Source organism: Scyliorhinus canicula, chromosome 9, assembly GCF_902713615.1.
Source record: "Scyliorhinus canicula chromosome 9, sScyCan1.1, whole genome shotgun sequence".
Lineage (NCBI taxonomy): Eukaryota > Metazoa > Chordata > Chondrichthyes > Carcharhiniformes > Scyliorhinidae > Scyliorhinus > Scyliorhinus canicula.
The window spans coordinates 181327648-181345657 of NC_052154.1; the positions used below are offsets into that span (position 1 = coordinate 181327648).

The following is an 18010-nucleotide window of genomic DNA, read 5'->3' on the forward strand; positions in this document are numbered from 1 at the left end:
AGAGAGAGGACAGGCTACCGATAACAACTACCAGCAAGCTTGGTATCTCCAATCCAAAAACAGACCAGCCCCACGAATTCGGATTGGTAGAATTCAAAGTAGCAGTGGCACATCACCCACCGGAATTGATGCTTCAACTTGAGTTTGTGGCCTTTGATACACGATCTCTGAAGTTTCTTCTGGCCCATTCTCTCCATCTGCACCACCATTGGTTGCTTTGGTCATACATTTTTGGAATTCCCTTTCTAAATCTCTACTTGTTTTTTAAAAAAACTTCAAGACCCAACTGTTTGATTATGTTTTTATCCACCCTTCCTTTCATGTTCCTTGCTTCCATATTTCTTGCATCTGTCCATGAAGCCCCTTGAGATGATTGCTACTGTGATGAATGTAAGAAATTGTCATATTTTATATTTTTTGCAGTAATATTATTAAAACCTGGGTTAAGATGCCCACAGAAAGTATGACTGCTAAAGCTATGATTAAGTGGTCATAAAAGTGAGGTAATCATTAATTTCATAGAATTTACAGTGCAGAAGATTTTGCAAATGACGTTTTCTGCTTATAGATTTGAGAACCATTTACTTGTTTACAGCTAGCTAGTTAATGGAACATTGGTTACATTTAAAGGAAGTTGTGTGTAGATGATTTGAGGGATATTGTGTTTGGTCCTGGCTAAGTCATGGGACATCTTGTGGGAGGAGACGGCAGAATACCATATGCTTTCAGTGCAGGTAATGTAATTCTGGGGAGGAGCCAGTTCTATTTGAAAAAGTTAGTTCTGTCTAGCATTTTAATCCGAGAAGAGTTTCAGTTTTGGCGCTGAAAGGTAGTCTTTCTAAAAATTCTGCCCAGAGAAAAGCAAGTAGAAACCTGGCTGTTAACTTTATTCATGAGTGGTATATGTTGGTTTGCTTAATTGGAATATAGTGGCAGGTTTAGGAAGTAAGTTACAGTTCTTTCACTTAAGAACTGTTATAACTGTAAACCATTTCTCTGTTATTAATATGGTTAATTCTGTGTTTAAATTTAAAGTTTGTTTTACTATAAAAGGTACCCATTGGTCAGAGTTATCACTCCTCTGGTGCAGTACCCTTACAGTTTTACAAATTGCAAATAATCAGATTCTCATCCCGGATCCTAACGCTACATGAAAGACGCTAATAAATGCAAATTATGTTTCATGCCCGGCAGCCTATCATTCAATTTCTAGTCAAAACAGTTTTAGAATTCACTGTACAGAGTTGTGCGTCTTCTATTTTTGCCGTAATCCCACACCCGCCATCCTTGCAACATGTCGGAAATTTTCAGTTTAGTATCAATTGAACCATTTATAGATTGAGGTAGTTCAGGGCCATGCTGTCTCAAAATCGGCTTATTACCTGAATTTATTTGGCATGCAACTGTTCAGCAAGGTGCAGCTAATTACATAGAATATACAGTAAGAAGTCTTACAACACCAGGTTAAAGTCCAACAGGTTTGTTTCAAACACGAGCTTTCGGAGCACGGCTCCTTCTTCAGGTGAATGGAAAGGCTTGTTCCAGAAATGTTTATATAGACACAGTCAGAGATGCCCCGGAATGCGAGCACCTGCAGGCAATCAAATCATCAAAGATGCAGAGAGAGAGGTAACTCCAGGTTAAAGAGGTGTGAATTGTCCCAAGCCAGTTCAGTCGGTAGGCCTCTGCAAGTCCAGGCTTGTTGGTGGGGGCCGAATGTAGCCTGGACGAACAAGCCTGGACTTGCAGAGGCCTACCGACTGAACTGGCTTGGGACAATTCACACCTCTTTAACCTGGAGTTACCTCTCTCTCTGCATCTTTGATGATTTGATTGCCTGCAGGTGCTCGCATTCCGGGGCATCTCTGACTGTGTCTATATAAACATTTCTGGAACAAGCCTTTCCATTCACCTGAAGAAGGAGCCGTGCTCCGAAAGCTCGTGTTTGAAACAAACCTGTTGGACTTTAACCTGGTGTTGTAAGACTTCTTACTGTGCTCACCCCAGTCCAACGCCGGCATCTCCACATCATAGAATATACAGGCAGGAAACAGACCGTTCAGAGCAACCAGTCTGTACCAGTGTTTATGTTCCACTTGAGCCTTCTCTTGACTTTCCTTATGTAACTTGCCTCTATTCCCATCTCCTGCATATGTTTATCTAGCCTCCCCTCAAATGTATCTCTGTTGTTCACCTCGACCTCTCCATGAGGGAGAGAGCTGCCCATCCTCATCACACTGAGGGTAAAAGATTTGCTGAATTTCCTATTTGATTTTTTTGTGTTGCTTTTGGTATTGATGGACTACATTTAAGTTCTCCCGCATAAGTGAAAGCAAACTCTTTGTTTTGCTATTCTATCAAAGCGTTTCATAATTTTAAAGCCACTGAGGTCAATCCTCAGCCATCGTTTGTTAAGGGGAAAGAGTCTCAGTCTCTTCATTCTCTCCTGATAGGTACAGCCTTACGTCTTTAATATCATCCTTGTCAATCTCTTTTACAACATCTCCACCAGCTCTATGCACTTTTTAATACGGTGACCAGTGTACTTGGTCCAAGTGGAGCCTAACCAAGGTTTAATGCAGGTTTAGCATAACTTCTCTACTTCTCAGTTGTATCCCTCTCAATAAACCCTGGTACTCAGTTTGCTTTTGTTGTAGCCTTTCGAGCTGTGTTGTAAATGGTAATGAGTTGTATTCCCATTTAGAAATAATATATGACTTCCCAACTTTCCACACCAAAATGTAGTCTCTGTTGATGGTCACATGCCCATTCTGCAATGTAAGTCATTTGCAGTCCACTTCGTTAAGGCAGAAAAGCTCGGTTTAAATTTTGATCTGATAGCTAAAAGAATTATCTGGATCATCAGATCAGAAAGAATCATCTCCCACAAACCTCAGATTTAAAGTGTGTGATTTTTATGTTCAGATTGCAGTATTTTGCAAGAGGTTTGCAAGTTTACATCAGACAACTACGCCTTGCTCTACAAGGAAAAACAGGTGAAGCTTTGAAAACAGATGAGGTATGTATTCCAGTATATTGCTCTTTCAGACTTAAATAATGAGAGAGCTGGGATCAGCTTAGAGTAGGGTTTCCCAAGCTTTTCCATCGACGGGGCCCTTTTGACATCCCAAGAGTACAGATTGAAACTTTGTTATTATATTGAAGAATTAAAACACAAAAAATGACCATTATTGCACAACAGGTACAAACATACAAAACCAAACTTAAAAGATGTTTCTGTGTTTTATAGTTATATGTTTATTATAATTAAAATGATCTGTTGCAGAACAAATACTTCCAAGTCTTACCTTTTTGTCATTTTTGACGGGAGGAGTGATGCTGATCAATTGTGCACAAATTTATTTAAAACTGGGACTAATAATCTTTATTGTAGGCTTACATTAACACTGCAATTAAGTTATCATGAAAAGCCCCGAGTCGCCACATTCCGGCGGCTGTTCAGGTACACTGAGGGAGAATTCAGAATGTCCAAATTACCTAAAAGCACGTCTTTTGTGAATTGTGAGAGGAAAGCGGAACACCCGGGGCAAACCCACGCAGACACGGGGAGAATGTGCAGACTCCACACAGGCAGTGACCCAAGCCGGGAATCGAACCTGAGACCCTGTCGCTGTGAAGTAGCAGTGCTAACCACTGTGCTACCGTGTCACCCAGGCTACTGCTAGAGAGCTAGATATACATTTCTGACAGACACACCCACTCACCACCCTCGCACCCACTCATTGCCCACTTGCCTCTCGTCCGCTCGCCCCATCTCTCGCTCTCATTCTGGACCCCGTAGCTTACGCCCCTCAGCCCCAGCCTCCCACTTACCTGAGTTTATATTAAAGTATCACCAGCTCGTCTAATCTGAGACCTGCTTCTCAGTTCATTGACTGCTGATAGGCTGACTAGTGCGCCTTACAGTAGCCAACAAAATGAAATAATCACCGCCGATTGGTCAACCTGGAAGGAGTTTTCCTTTTAACTGGACCCCTGTCCAGTTTGGGAAACCCTGGCTTGGATAATTTAACAGTAGAGTCACTAGAAAAGTGTTTCTTGGCAGAATTGTGACGTTTTCAGCCAAATATTTTGTAATATATATCCAATGAAAATTTTTATTTTACACTTGGTGCTGTTTCTTTTCCCACAGAACAAAATTAAAGTTGTTGCATTGAAGATAACCAATAACATTAATGTTCTCATCAAGGTAATCATTTTCAGTATTTATTGCACAAAGGGCAACTATTTGTTATTTTGGAATTCTGTGCAGCTAAAGCTATATGCTATCGTAGTTAGCTACAAAACTTGGAACTGTTTAAAATGTTGTATTGTGCAATTCCAATAAGTATCAAAATTAAGCAGCGAAGCTACAGTATTGGACTGGCATGTACGAATGCCTGTCTAGTATAGATGGAGATCTTTAAGCACTGTTACTTAATACCTTAAAACATATACCTTTGTACAGTTAGCCAGATAAGTTATGACAGAGACTTGGGTGCTGTAACCTGGACCGAAAACGGCATTTTATAACCTGCAAATTTATTTTTGTTGGTTAGGATCTGTTCCACAATCCTCCCTCTTATAAAAGCACAGTCACCCTTTCTTGGAAGCCCGTACAGAAGGTTGAAGGAGGGTAAGGTTATCATTATATCTTCTAATATTGTAGGCCGTTTTCATTTTTCACTGATGAGCTAAAGCGAAAAAATTGCGACAATAGCTCAAGATTGAGAAAAAAAATCACATTGCTGCTGAGGCCTGATCCCAATAACTGGAATGAGTTACCGTAGTTATTGATATTAACATGTGGGATTCTATATTATATAAATGGGATCTAAGTGATAAATGATAAATCAATGGTTAAGTAGTCTCTAGGGCACCATGGGGAGAGCACAGCAGAGTTTTGCTGTGGGGAGAAGAGATTTGTTTTGGAGGACAGAGGGTATGAGCAGGTAACGCAGGTGTTAGAATTTAATAGGGGCAGGTTCTTTCCGCTGGTTGACTCATTGGCAACTAAAGGCATACATTATTACCAAAGGTACAAAGGGAGATGTTAGAACTTGTGGGAAAACTACAGTTTCAAAGAATTTGAGGAAAGGAGCAGAACAAATGGAGTCAGCCAACCCAGGTGCAATGAGTCAACTGCAGCCACTGATTGTCAAAATTTTCTGATTCTCGTTTTCACACTTGGTTGAAGACACGGAGTTGTTTTTGAAAGATCAATCAAAGGATAGGGAATAAAGTTTTTATGGTGCAATATGAAGTAAATTTATGCTTTTGTTGCTCACAGCAATGAGTTTTTAGTATCTATTGTTTTGAATAAAAAGTCAATGTGTTAAAAGTGGGATAAGTCAACTATGGAAATTGGAGCTCATGTGATTTTGTGGATTTCCTGTTATGGCCAGCTGGTGGGAATTTTAAACTTGTTTTCAAACCTTTTTAATTTGTCATTTGACCGATTTTCAGCACAGACACAGGCTTCAGAATTTCCGTTTTTATGTGGTTTTATATCGTTTACCTTAGAACTGGAAAGTCTTAATAGTTAATTAGCAAGAAAACTAAAGATCTGAGTGCGGAGAGCTTATGGGAAGAAAAGTACTGGATAACCCAAATCTGTGTTTAATTTTATCCCCTTTGAGCAGGCTCATGGGAAGTTAGGAACTGATGTGAAATTCCTAGATGCTGACCATGCCTGGTGCATCCTAAATATGACCACTGTTTTCATCTTCACTGCAAAATGGAAATAAAAATTTGCATTTATATAACGTCTTTCATGCCCTCAAGATGTCCCAACCTTTGAAGTACTTTTGAAGTGTAGTCACCGTTGCAGAAAACAATGAAACACACAGCAAGCTTCCACAAACATCAATGAAAAAGTGACCAATTAATCTGTCATTGTGATGTCAACTGGGTGAGATATCTGGGCCGGAACACCTGGGACAACTTCCCTCCCTCTTTAAACATGGGATAATTTATGTCCTTCCGAGAAAGCGGTTGCAGCCTTGGTTTAATATCTCATTTGAAAGACGGCACTTCCAACAGCGCAACATACATCACCAGTGCACCAGTGTCAGCCTTGAATTTTGTGCACAAGTCATGGAGTGGAACTTGAACCCACAACTTTCTGACTCGGAGACAAGAGTGCGGCACGGTGGCGCAGTGGTTAGCACGGCTGCCTCACAGTGCCAGGGACCCGGGTTCAATTCCGACTTTCTCTGTGTGGAGTTTGCATTTTCTCCCCAGGTGTGCGTGTTTCCTCCGTGTGCTCCGGTTTCCTCCCACAGTCTACAGATGTGCAGGTTTGGAGGAATGGCCTACTCCTCCTAAGCTTTGTGTTCTCCCTTCTCCCCAAAAAGCCCCTGCCTCAGTTATTGCGATTCTTATGCATGAACTATGGCAACAGCAATGGATTCAAGGCCCAGCCTCCAAAAAAGGAGACCTTGTGCTGGCAAATTTGTGTTTTTCTATTCATTTACGGCATGTGAGCGTCACTGACAAGGCCAACATTTATTACCCATCCCTGACTGCCATTGAGAGGATGGTGATGAGCTGCCTTCTTGAACCACTACAGCTCCTGAGGTTGCACCAACAAGTGCTGTTAGGGAAAGAATTCCAGGATTTTGACTCGGCGACAGTAAAGGAATGGCAATATATTTCCAAGTCAAGATTGTAAGTGACTTGGAGGGGCGCTTCCAGGTGGTGGTCTCATGTATCTGCTGCCCTTGTCCTTCCAAATGTTAGCTATGTCGTTTGGAAGAAGCTGTCTAATGAACCTTTGTGGTTCCAGTGCATCTTGTGGATGGTGCACATTGCTGCATCTGTTAATCAGTGGTGGAGGGAGTGATTGTGGAAGGAACCAAGCACGCTGCTTTATCCTTGATGGTGTCGAGCTTCTTGAGTGTTGTTGGAGCTGCAGTCTTCCAAGCAAGTGGGGAGTATTCTATCATATTCCTGACTAGTGGCCAGGCTTTGGGGAGTTAGGAGGTGAGTTACTTGCTGGAGAATTCCCAACCTTTGACCTGCTCTTGTAGCCACAGTATTTATATGGCTAGTTCAGTTCAGTTTCTGATCAAAGATAACCCCCCCCCCCAGGATAGAAAGCGGGGGAATCAGTGATGGAAATACCATTGAATGTCAGTTGTGATGGTTAGACCCTCTCTTGTTGGAAATGGTCATTGCTTGGCTTATGTGGTACGAATATTACTTGTCAGCCCAAACCTGAATTTGTCCAGGTCTTGCTGCATTTGGACATGGCATGCTTCAGTATCTGGATAGTGCTGAACCTTGTACAGACATCAGCGAACGTTTTCCCTTCTGACCTTATGATGGAAGGAATGTCATTGATGAAGCAGCTGGAGATGGTTGGGCCTTGGACACTACCCTGAGGAACTCTTGCAGTGATGTCCTCGAGCTGAGACCATTGATCTCCGATCACCACAACCACCTGCCTTTGTGCCAGCTATGACTGCCAGCAGAGAGTTTTCTCCCTGATTCCCATTGACTCCAGTTTTGCTTGGGCTCCTTGATGTACTTTGTTAAATGTGGTCATGATGTCAAGGGCAATCACTCCTCTCACCTCTGGAGTAAAGCTCTTTTGTCTATGTTTGAACCGAGACTGCAGTGAGATCAGAAGCTGAGTGACCTTGGCCGTACCTAAACTGAGTGTCAGTGAGCAGGTTATTGCTGAGGAAGTGCAGCTTGATAGCACTGTTGATGACCCCTTCCATCACTTTGCTGAATAACGAGTATAGACTGGTGGGGCGGTAATTGGCTCTGTTGGATTTTCTTGTTTCTTGTTGTGCACAGGACATACCTGGGCAATTTTCCACATTGCTGGACAGATGCCATGTCGTAGCTGGACTGGAAAACCTTTGTTAGTAGCGCTGCAACTTCTAGCGCATGAGTCTTCAGTACTGTTGGCAGAATATTGCCAGGGCCCAAAGCCTCTCCAGTATCCAATGCTTTTAGGTTTTCTTGATATCACATGGAGTGAATCGAATTGGCTGAAGACTGACATCTGTGATACTGGGGACTCCACAGAAGGCCAAGATGGATCACCCCACTTGACACTTCTAGCTGAAGATTGTTGCAAATGCCTCAGCTATGTCTTTTACACGTATGTGCTGGGCTCCCCCATCATTCAGGCTCCTCCTACAGTGAGTTGTTTAATTGTCCACCACCATTCGCAACTGGCTGTGTCAGGACTGCAGAGCTTGGATCTGATCCGATAGTTGAGGAATTGCTTCGCTCTGTCTATTATTTGCTGCTTGTGTTGTTTGGCGTACAAGTAGTCCTGTGTTGCAGCTTTACCAGGTTGACACCTCATCTTTCGGTATACCTGGTGTTGCTCCCGGCATGCCCTCCTGCACTCTTCATTGAATGAGGGTTCATCCTCTGGCTTGGCGGTAATGGAAGAGTGGGGGATATGCTGAGCCATGAGGTTCCGGATTGTGATCGAATACAATTTTGCTGCTGCTGATGGCCCACAGCTGGTGTCCAGCCTTGAATTGCTGGATCTGTTTGAAGTCTATCCCATTTATTACGGCGGTAGTGACACTCAGCACAATGGATGGTATCCTCAATATGAATACCAGGCATTACCTCCACAAGGACTGTGTGGCAGTCACTCTTACCGATATTATCATGGACAGGTGCATCTGCGGCAGGCAGATTGGTGAGGATGAGTTCACATTTTTACCTCCTGTTGGTTCCCTCACCACCTGCCGCAGTCCCAATCTAGCAGCAATGTCCTTTAGGACCCAACCAGTTGCAGACTTTTGTAACTTTGCAATTAGTTTTGAACAGGTTTGCAATCATTCTGTTTCAGCATTGTGTAATTTGTTTGAGGAATGTTACTTTTATCATTTTTCTTCAAATGAGAATGTGTAGTACATATTAGTACCAGATTACAATGTTGGTGGAAGAGTAACACTGTGCTTTGGTGGCAGCTTTTCCGACATTCATTGCCTACTAAATGGAAGTGATTTTCATTTGCTCTACATTTAGGGCGCAAATCAACTAACTGGGAATAAAGTCCCATAGAGAACATGTTTAGCCACATTTTTCCCAGCACTCACTTGTATAAGGGGCCGCAGCGAAGGGTGCACAGCTGATGCCACACGTAGCCCCGTTTAGTATACTGGGGAGCCCCTGAAGCGGCCCATGACCCCCCCCCCCCCCCTCCCCCCTCCCCCCTCCCCCCTCCCCAAATGCACTATGGTAGTGTCCCTGGCCCAATAACATGTGCAGAAAATGCAGCTTTGCACCTTGGCAGTGCCAGGCTGGAACCTAGGTGGCACAGCCAAGGTGGCCCCAGCAATGCCAGGATGCCATGCCCAAAGGGTATGCAGCTGGGGGGGCCTCCGAACCCCTGGGAGACCCCCACGAGTGCTGTTCCATCTGGTCCCCATTTGTGGGGACCAATGATGAATGGCACTCGCCTGAGGTTCCCGAGGTGAAGTGGATGAATCCCAAAGCCTCTGGTGCATCGGGAATCTGCACATTAGAGTGAGACCAGCTGTCTCATTCTAGTATGCAGATTTGCCAAAAGGTAATCCCGCCCACAACAGACGAGATTCACATTGCAGCGTCTTGCGAGATTGCTTTGGATCTAGCGAGGTATTGCGAGCAGGATCTATCCCGGGAGCTGCACCTCCTGACTTCTATTAGCCACACTGCGCCGTGGCGAGCTGCTTTTCAAGCGCAGAATGGCTGTTGGATTGCGCCCTAATTTCTGATGTGAAGGAGGCAGCATGTTAAAAGTAGTTCCATCAACCAACCACTACTCTGTACCCTGCATTCACTTTGAAATGTGACACTCCATTGACACGAGCTTATGCATGAAATCTTTATAATAGAATTGTATTAGTTTAAGTTAGTGTTATTAGAATAAGGTCAACAATATTCTTTTGTGTAGCTTTATTAATGTGTTTTGAATTGCACAATATGAGTTGATAAGAGCATGAATTTCCCTACAGCTGCAGGTAACCCAAAAGTTAAGACCTGTGACTGTGATAATAAAGCACTTCGTAATTTCTGCCTTAACCTCATATATTTATGTAGTTGAGTAACTTTAGTTAATAGATACTTCAAGGTTAATTAATCTATTTGATGTCAATAGGCAAAAGCGCATGGCTGAGGAAAACACTTCATCCCCTCCCAAGAAACAATCTCCAGCACAAAAACGGGATACCAGGCAGATTTACAATCCACCCAGTGGCAAATACAGCAGTAATCTTGGTAACTTCGCATATGGTAAGCTATGTAAAACAAATTGGAAATCCTGGCAGTTTAGTTTTGCTATGGTGATGTAATAGGGTGAATAGCACCGATGGCGGAATACAGGTTTGTTTGTAAGCCAAGTTTCTCAATTTAGCAGTGGTGCTGTGAAGAAAATTCCCTCCACAAGACTATTAACTGTTCCATCATTGTGGCAGGGGAAGACATCACTGCCTCATGCTCACCCACCACTTGGTAACTGGGTCAAAGTGTTTGGGTTTGAGTTGTATATCCTCACTTGATTCATGTCCCAACTAAAGGGCAAAAATAACTTGGGAAGAGAGGAAGGAGCAGGGAGTAACACACTGTTGATGTTTTGTGTTTTGATTACCACAGCTGTTTCATTTGGAAAAGAAAGTGCTTCATAGACTGGATAGTGAAATCTTTGATTGCACAGCCAAGTTTTATAGTGTGGAATTTTAAACTTGTATTGCAAGTAGATGCCTGCATAATTCAGTATTATCAGCAATTTCCATACCTTAACAACGTCCTTAAAATTACGATTATGCTATGCAAGAAAACACATTCAGCATATATTTTTTTCTTTATAGAACAACGAGGAGGTTTCCGTGGAGGCAGAGGTCGAGGTTGGGGCGGACGAGGAAATCGTAGCAGGGGGCGCCTCTATTAAACCTAAAGGCTCCTTCACCATTGTCCATTGTGCAGTAGTTGCTGTGTATTATAATCTTGGGATCGTTACAGAGCACCTGCAGGAACTGCTAGGAGCCTTCAACGGAGAATTCTGTATTTAAGCAAACCTAATTTCTAGAAGATACCTTTGTACATTTCAACCTATGTTTATATGTGGGAATGTGAAGCTGTTTTCCAAACCCACACTCTTGTTCCAAAATGTGCTTTTTATTTCCTTTTCTTTGTTTTATACTGCTGTTCCGACATTTTATAATAATTGTAGGCTGGGAGAAATTTTCAAAACGAAGCGCGCAGCAATTGACATTCCAAAATCCATCTTCGCAAAGCACCATGGTAAAATTAGAATACTGTCAGGTTTGTGAGCAGCTCCCATTTGATACACATTAACCAACTGACTGTTTCCCACAAATGTGACGTAAAACTTGCATTCGGGACAACATTTAAAACTCGTCCTTTTGTGATCTACGGCCAGTATGTCAAGTTTCGAGGCACTCTGGGTTCCCCTAATGCCAGTTGCATTATTTCAAACAAAAACGTGCCACTAGAAGAAGTATCATCACTGTTCATGAGGAGATTCTTGCAGCACTGGCACTTGCCCACGTTTTGGGTTTCATACTTCCCTTATTAAAATGCGTGACATTTTAATTCCCTTCAATAGGTGCCTAGACTGGATAGTAGCAATGTCCTTCAAGAAATGGCAACTTATTACTAACAATCTTTTTCTCTCCATTTCACTCACTGGATGATATTTTGCCATTTCCCAGTGGTGCACAGCTACCCAATTGAGATTGGTGGATTTAATTGTGTGGAAATTGTGGCTAGAAATACACTTAGGTAGTGGTGTATGAATGTGCAGTCTGAGACTCGGAGGGGGTTGGGGGGGGTCAGGCTTCCCTCCTTTCTGAAGTTAGGCAGATGAAACCCAACCTCAGTTCAACATGTGTCCTTCAGCAAATTAATGGCACTATCCCTATTGTTGGACATAAAGCTGTGATAAAATTTCTTAGTGCTGTGCAGTATTTATGTAACCTGTTGCATTTTTATGATCTGTGTCGATTAACTGTGCTATAGTACTGAAGTACTGTATTCAAAAGAGTACTTGTAGTTAAAAAAAAATGATTTGCTTGATTCCAAAGCTTTGTCTGCATTTGTGCTTTGACCCCCACTTCATTGCCTATCTGCATGGCCAATAATCTTGTGATATCAAATATTACCTCATTGTGCCACTGCATTGGACAATGGGCTTCATTTTGATGTCGGAAGTCGACAGTCATGAGGTAAGTTTTCTGAGCTATGCCCTGCTAATTCCTCAGTTCTTTTATCCCTCTGCCCCAATAATTAGCAACGTTCATGTGTTAATGTTTTCGCTGATCATTATCTACATTTTAAATTGAGCATGAAGATCGTATGCGCTGTTGGGCTGAATACTAAATCTATCTAAAACAAATTATATGCTGTTTAATTGCAGTCTTGCAAAGAAACCTCCATCCAGCAGTAGGCTGATTCTGCCTTACTAATGTATTTCCACTGTAGCCTTCAAATGCATGAAGTAACAATATCCCACTTCAGTTCTGGATTAGTTTTAGCTTGTGGGAATTGCTATACATTTTTAATGGTTCCAGTTATCGAAACAGGGATACCACAAACACCAGTATGATAGCAAATAAACTGCAAGTTGTCATGTGTCACTGTATCATGATCTTGCAGAAAACCTGCTGTGAAACTTCCATTTGTGTTATGGTGAGTCCAGCATTAAATGCGCCATATCTAAACTGGGGCAAAAACTGTCAATTTGAGGCAATTGCTATCGTGGATTGGTGAAACAGCAACGTAGAAATTTGGCAAAGTTCCTTTTTCTGTGCGCATTGTGATGTGGAAGGCCACAGTGGAAACGTTAAAATGTTAATGTCGGAATTTGACAATGAACGAAAATCGAAGTAGTAAAACAAATGATCCTGAAGTAACGTCCAAATATATGTATGTTGATTCTTCAGTACCAGTTGCCAGTGAATATGAGTAATGCACAGCCCTTTAACTATTGTTGCTTAATTACCGGGATTTTAAATTTACCATAGTGCAGACTTGTGGAATATAAGCTGTATTTTGGAAGCTTGCTGTTGGGAGGTGAATGAATACTTTATCTGGATATCTGCATGAATAATATTTTCGTATTCATTTTCTAAAATCCAGTCAGTGTACAACTTTTTTTTGTGTGGAAGCTACTTAATGGAGTACCTATAAAGAAGGTATTTGAGGGGAAAGATGATTTTCCTTTTGTAAATTATGCAGTGGAACCTTTTTCTTTCTTTATTTAGCCTTTGGCTTGCAATATAACAGTGCCAGACCATTTTCAGCAACATGTGAAAGGTTCAAGTTGTCTTATTGCACAGAAAGGTTTCATTTCAACACTTGGATTAAATAAATGCAAACTCAGAAGTTGGAAGTTGTAATACATGCTATTTCTAGGCTGTAGGTGAAACATGCTGTTCAAATTTTATTTAGAAAAGCTGTAACTGCATGTGGCCTTTTTATAGGGCTCTCCTTGTATATCGAGAGAAGGCTTTTTGTAGTAATTGGCTACTTTATCAATGTCATTGCAGCTTCTGTTTAGAAATGCAACAAGGTTAATTGTCCACCGCCTCATTTTCTTTCAGTGGAAGGAAATGTAAGCGTTGCACCATCCTTTTGGAATAAAATGTTTTGTACAGTAATGGTGCATGCTGAGTATTTTTGTATTGTGCACCTATAATCAATTAGTAAACTGATGAAAGATATAAACTACCTTGTCAACCTTATCAGGTCTTCAAGAATTTAACTGAAACAACTATTGAAAAGATTTAAGTATTTTTATAGGCTTATTATTTTTGATCTGGTTGCATTGATAAACCGTTTTTTAAAAATATGCAAGAGTATTGAGATCACCTTGGATGGTGAGTGACAGGAATTTGTAATCTGGCATATCCAGGAAATGTAATATTTAGTGTAGGTTCCTAACAAATTGTTGCTCAATAGTGAAATATTCAATCAAAATTTAGACACTGACACTAGATGAGTGACAAAATCAGATGTTCATCTGCGTACCAGCTGTCGGGTTTCAAATTGTGCACATTGTACGTGGGGAGGGCAATTCTTTTCCAATCATAAGGATAGGTGTGTCAAGATGTGTTATCAAAAGGTGGGAGTGCATATTTGGACCTGTATCAAAAACATTGAAGAACAAATGGTTCCCTTTGTTGTTTCCCAAAATATATTGACTGTACATCTCATCAGGAATTAGTATGTGTCTCATTCCTACTTATTTTGTTGCCTTGCATTAAATGTTTTTGTTTTCCCCCTTCTACTTTCATTACTTCCGCTCATTTGGAAATATCGTCGGCTGGCAAATTATGGAATAAGAAATCGTGAGGAAATGTCAAGGTAGACCAGGAATATACTGTAAACCGCCTTTAAGACAAATACAAGTCAAAAATTGCTCTCATTTTTCTTACGAACTGGCATCTATCCCCATATAACGTGCAGCGTCTCTTAAACTTGCTTACAGTCATTCTGATATTTACATGAGTGAAATATCCAACTCCGTGGTACAAGTCAGTTCATGAAGTCTGAATCTCATTTATATAATTGCAAAGTTAAATCCAATATTATTGTCATTTTGATCATATAAGACAATTAGCTCACCCCTTAGCCAATAAGTTATTTTGAATGTCATATTATGCAACCAAAAAAAACCAGTAATTTTTAATTATAAAGGAAATTGAACACATTTATCTGAAAAACTATTCAATTTTTTTCTTAGCATTAAATCTCCATGAATCTCCAGTGCCTGGCTGAGTACTTCAGTGTGGCTTCAGCATCTTCCTGAAAATTCAAAATTATCATGTTCATTTAGATAAGTACTGCGTACATCTTTCCTATCTGCAACTTGACCTCAAATCTGGTCATTCACAAAATTATTTGAGTTAAAATCTTAAGTCATAAAATGGCAATTTTAATGGAAGTAGAGTTCCTTGCAGGAGGTATTTATTTTAAAAGCTTCATTCCGGTACATAAAGCTACCCTCCCACACTGCCTTCGATTAAACCTTGATCAGTACTCACAGTACCTGAATCATAGAATCTACAGTGCAGAAGGAGGCCATTCGGCCCATTGAGTCTGCACCAGCCCTTGGAAAGAGCACCCTACTCCACCCTATCCCCGTAACCCCACCTAACCTTTTTGGACACTAAGGGGCCAATTTAGCATAGCCAATCCACCTAAACTGCAAAATCAGGAAACCTGGGCACTTGGATTAAACCCACGCAGTCACGGGGAGAATGTGCAGACTCTGCATAGACAGTGACCCAAGCCGGAATCGGACCTGGGACACTGGAGCTGTGAAGCAACAGTACTAACCACTGTGCTACCATGCTGGGTCACTGTCCGTGTGGAGTTTGCACATCCTCCCCATGTCTGTGGGTTTCACCCCCACAACCCAAAGATGTGCCTCGTAGGTGGATTGGCCATGCCAAATTGCCCCTTAATTGGAAAAAAAGAATTGGGTACTCTAAATTTATAATTTTTTAATAAAATCTCCCTGTCTTCTCTTGGATGGCATATTATTAAAAGGGATAGCAATGAAGAGGGACATGGATGAGCAGAACAAAGTAGTGCCTACTGGCTATGCCTTTACTGTGGAGCAGAAACACATTTTTCTCTTGCATAGACATGAATCTTCATGGTTTCTGAAAAGATGTATGTTCTTTGTCACTTGGGTAAGTTGCCACTGTCATCAGACTACTTAATGCCAGTTATTGAAAGCATTGTCACATATTGATATAGTAAACAAGATTAGGACATGTTCATGTCTGTGATTTCTCTAAATGTAGTCCTGGCACCTGCAAAGAAAAACAGACTTGTTTCTGGAGGAGTAGAGGGCAGTGACTCTGGATTTATGAAAATATTTGAATGTCACCTTGAGTCTCAGTAACACACTGAAGACAGTATTCAAGGTGTGATGAGTCCAGGGAACTATAGTTTGATTTTCCATGATGGCGTGTTCTAACGTTGTGGCTACTTAGTTCAGTGTCCTATTGGATTCATTGATTGCTCTGTACTTGTTGGACATGTTCACTATTAAGACTGCCAGTAGCTCAATAACATCATCCTTAACTTGTTTCAGCACTATTCATGAATTATTGCCCCTCTTTCCTGTATACAATATCTTGACTGCATTAAATTTCAAACACCCAACTTTTCTGCCCCATTCATTTAACTAAATTCCGTAACTCCGAAGCTGCCTCTTTTGATTTCAAAGTCCCACGAACTTGGTTTCATTTGAAAATTTTGCCAATTTACTTTCCGTTCCTGAATCAAAATGTATTGTGTAAATGAGAAAAGCTCATCGTTCCAGCCCAACTCTGATGCCAAAAAGCACTCTACTTAACCTACCACAACCCTGCCTCTCACATTATTCAAATACCCATTGTTTTCTACACTTAGGCAATTTTTCCTGAATCCCCACAGTTTTGAGCTGGACAAAATAGCCTTTCACGCAAGGCCTTTTGGTAATTTCTAGTCTTTCCTGGAATGCAACTTCTTCGAAGATATCATGAAGCCTAAGCAGACAAAAATGTTCTCGTACCGATTCCATGTTAACTGCTGTTCTACTCTATTACTGCTAATCTTCAATTTTACAAAACTGAACTAAAACTAAGGGAACTGCAGCTGCGCACGTCTAGTTGTCACCGTTTTTGAATTTGGCCTGTTTCCAATCTGCAGGCATCTCTTCAACATCCAGTGAGCCCAGGGTAATTATCAATACCCCAAAAATCTCCCTGTTTAGGGGCAGCATGGTGGCACAGTGGTTCGCACTGCTGCCTCACAGTGCTGAGAAGCCAGGTTCAATCCCGGCCCTGGGTCACTGTCTGTGTGGAGTTTGCACATCCTCCCCGTGTCTGTGGGTCTCACCCCCACAACCTAAAGATGTGCCTGGTAGGGGGATTGGCCACGCTAAGCTGCCACTTAATTGGAAAAAAAAGAATTGGGTACTCTAAATTTATAATTGTTTTAAAAAATCTTTGTCTTTTGGATTGCATTTGCCCGAGAGAGCGGTCCCTGGAGATTTGCTGCTGTTGAAGCACTTCAGTTTGTCCTGTACTTTGATTTCCTATATATCACAATCGTTAGTTTTGCTGGGAGATTTTCAGTATGGAATATTGGTAACATATTCCCTTGTGGTTAATTAACGGAATGATCATTCAGAATGTTAATCACCCTGTGCTTATTCTTTTCCAGCCTGTTGGCATTCCTTATGGTTCTCATATTTTGCCTGCTTTACAGGCTTTCTGCTCCCATCCTAAAATATGTTATGGTCACATTTGTCCTCTGCAGCTATATTTCTCTCCCAGCGCTCCCTTAGCTTTCTGATCATTTTTTTTCATGTATTGCTGCATGTTCATGTATTCCCAGTAAACACCTTTCATTTTTTTTCCTGCAGTTATTTGTGGTAATTTTTCCTCTTTGGTTTTCTCTTAATTTGTCCATTTAATGTTATGTTTGTCTGGTTTGTGCTTGTTGGTTCTAGGCATCTATTCTATATCACATTAAAACATAGAAAATTCTGTAGAGGCTTGATAGGGTGGGTGCTGAGAGATTGTTTCTGCTAGTCGTAGAATCTAAAAAACATTCTCAGGATAATAATTAGGTGAGAAATGTAAAGGCTGTCAGCTCAATGTCATCTGTTTTACACCAATAAAGTCAATGCCTATTCCAATTAGCCAACCCAAAGTATGTGTTCCCCAAAATAAGCAGTTACTCAGGAAGGGTTAGTAGTTGCAAAATAATAGCATGAAGTGGACTCAGAAAATCAATGAAGGTATGTTTATTTTTTTAATTAATTTTTAGAGTTGATATTAGTTTTAAGACTTTAGAAGTTCATTCCACTGAGCCAAATGGGAACAGAATATCAAACAAATGTAAATTATTTATAGTTTGCTATGTCTTGGATAAAAAAATAGTTTTTGATCTTTGCAGTTTTAAAGCCTGTAGTAAAAGGAAATTGTCAGAATTAAAAGGAGAACATAAAACGCTGTTGTCCATGGTT

General features: G+C 41.1%; 1 protein-coding gene across 1 annotated transcript in view; it reads left to right on the forward strand.

Annotated features, from left to right (window-relative positions):
• Window positions 1–14266, forward strand: part of api5 (apoptosis inhibitor 5) — a 49191-nt gene extending 34925 nt beyond the window's left edge. Inside the window, exons 10-14 of the mRNA XM_038808274.1 lie at window positions 2926–3019; window positions 4154–4210; window positions 4560–4636; window positions 10121–10254; window positions 10830–14266. Coding sequence (XP_038664202.1) covers window positions 2926–3019; window positions 4154–4210; window positions 4560–4636; window positions 10121–10254; window positions 10830–10909 — 442 coding nt within the window. The 3' untranslated portion in view covers window positions 10910–14266. The remainder of the gene's footprint in view (window positions 1–2925; window positions 3020–4153; window positions 4211–4559; window positions 4637–10120; window positions 10255–10829) is intronic.
• The last annotated feature ends 3744 nt before the right edge of the window (window positions 14267–18010 follow it).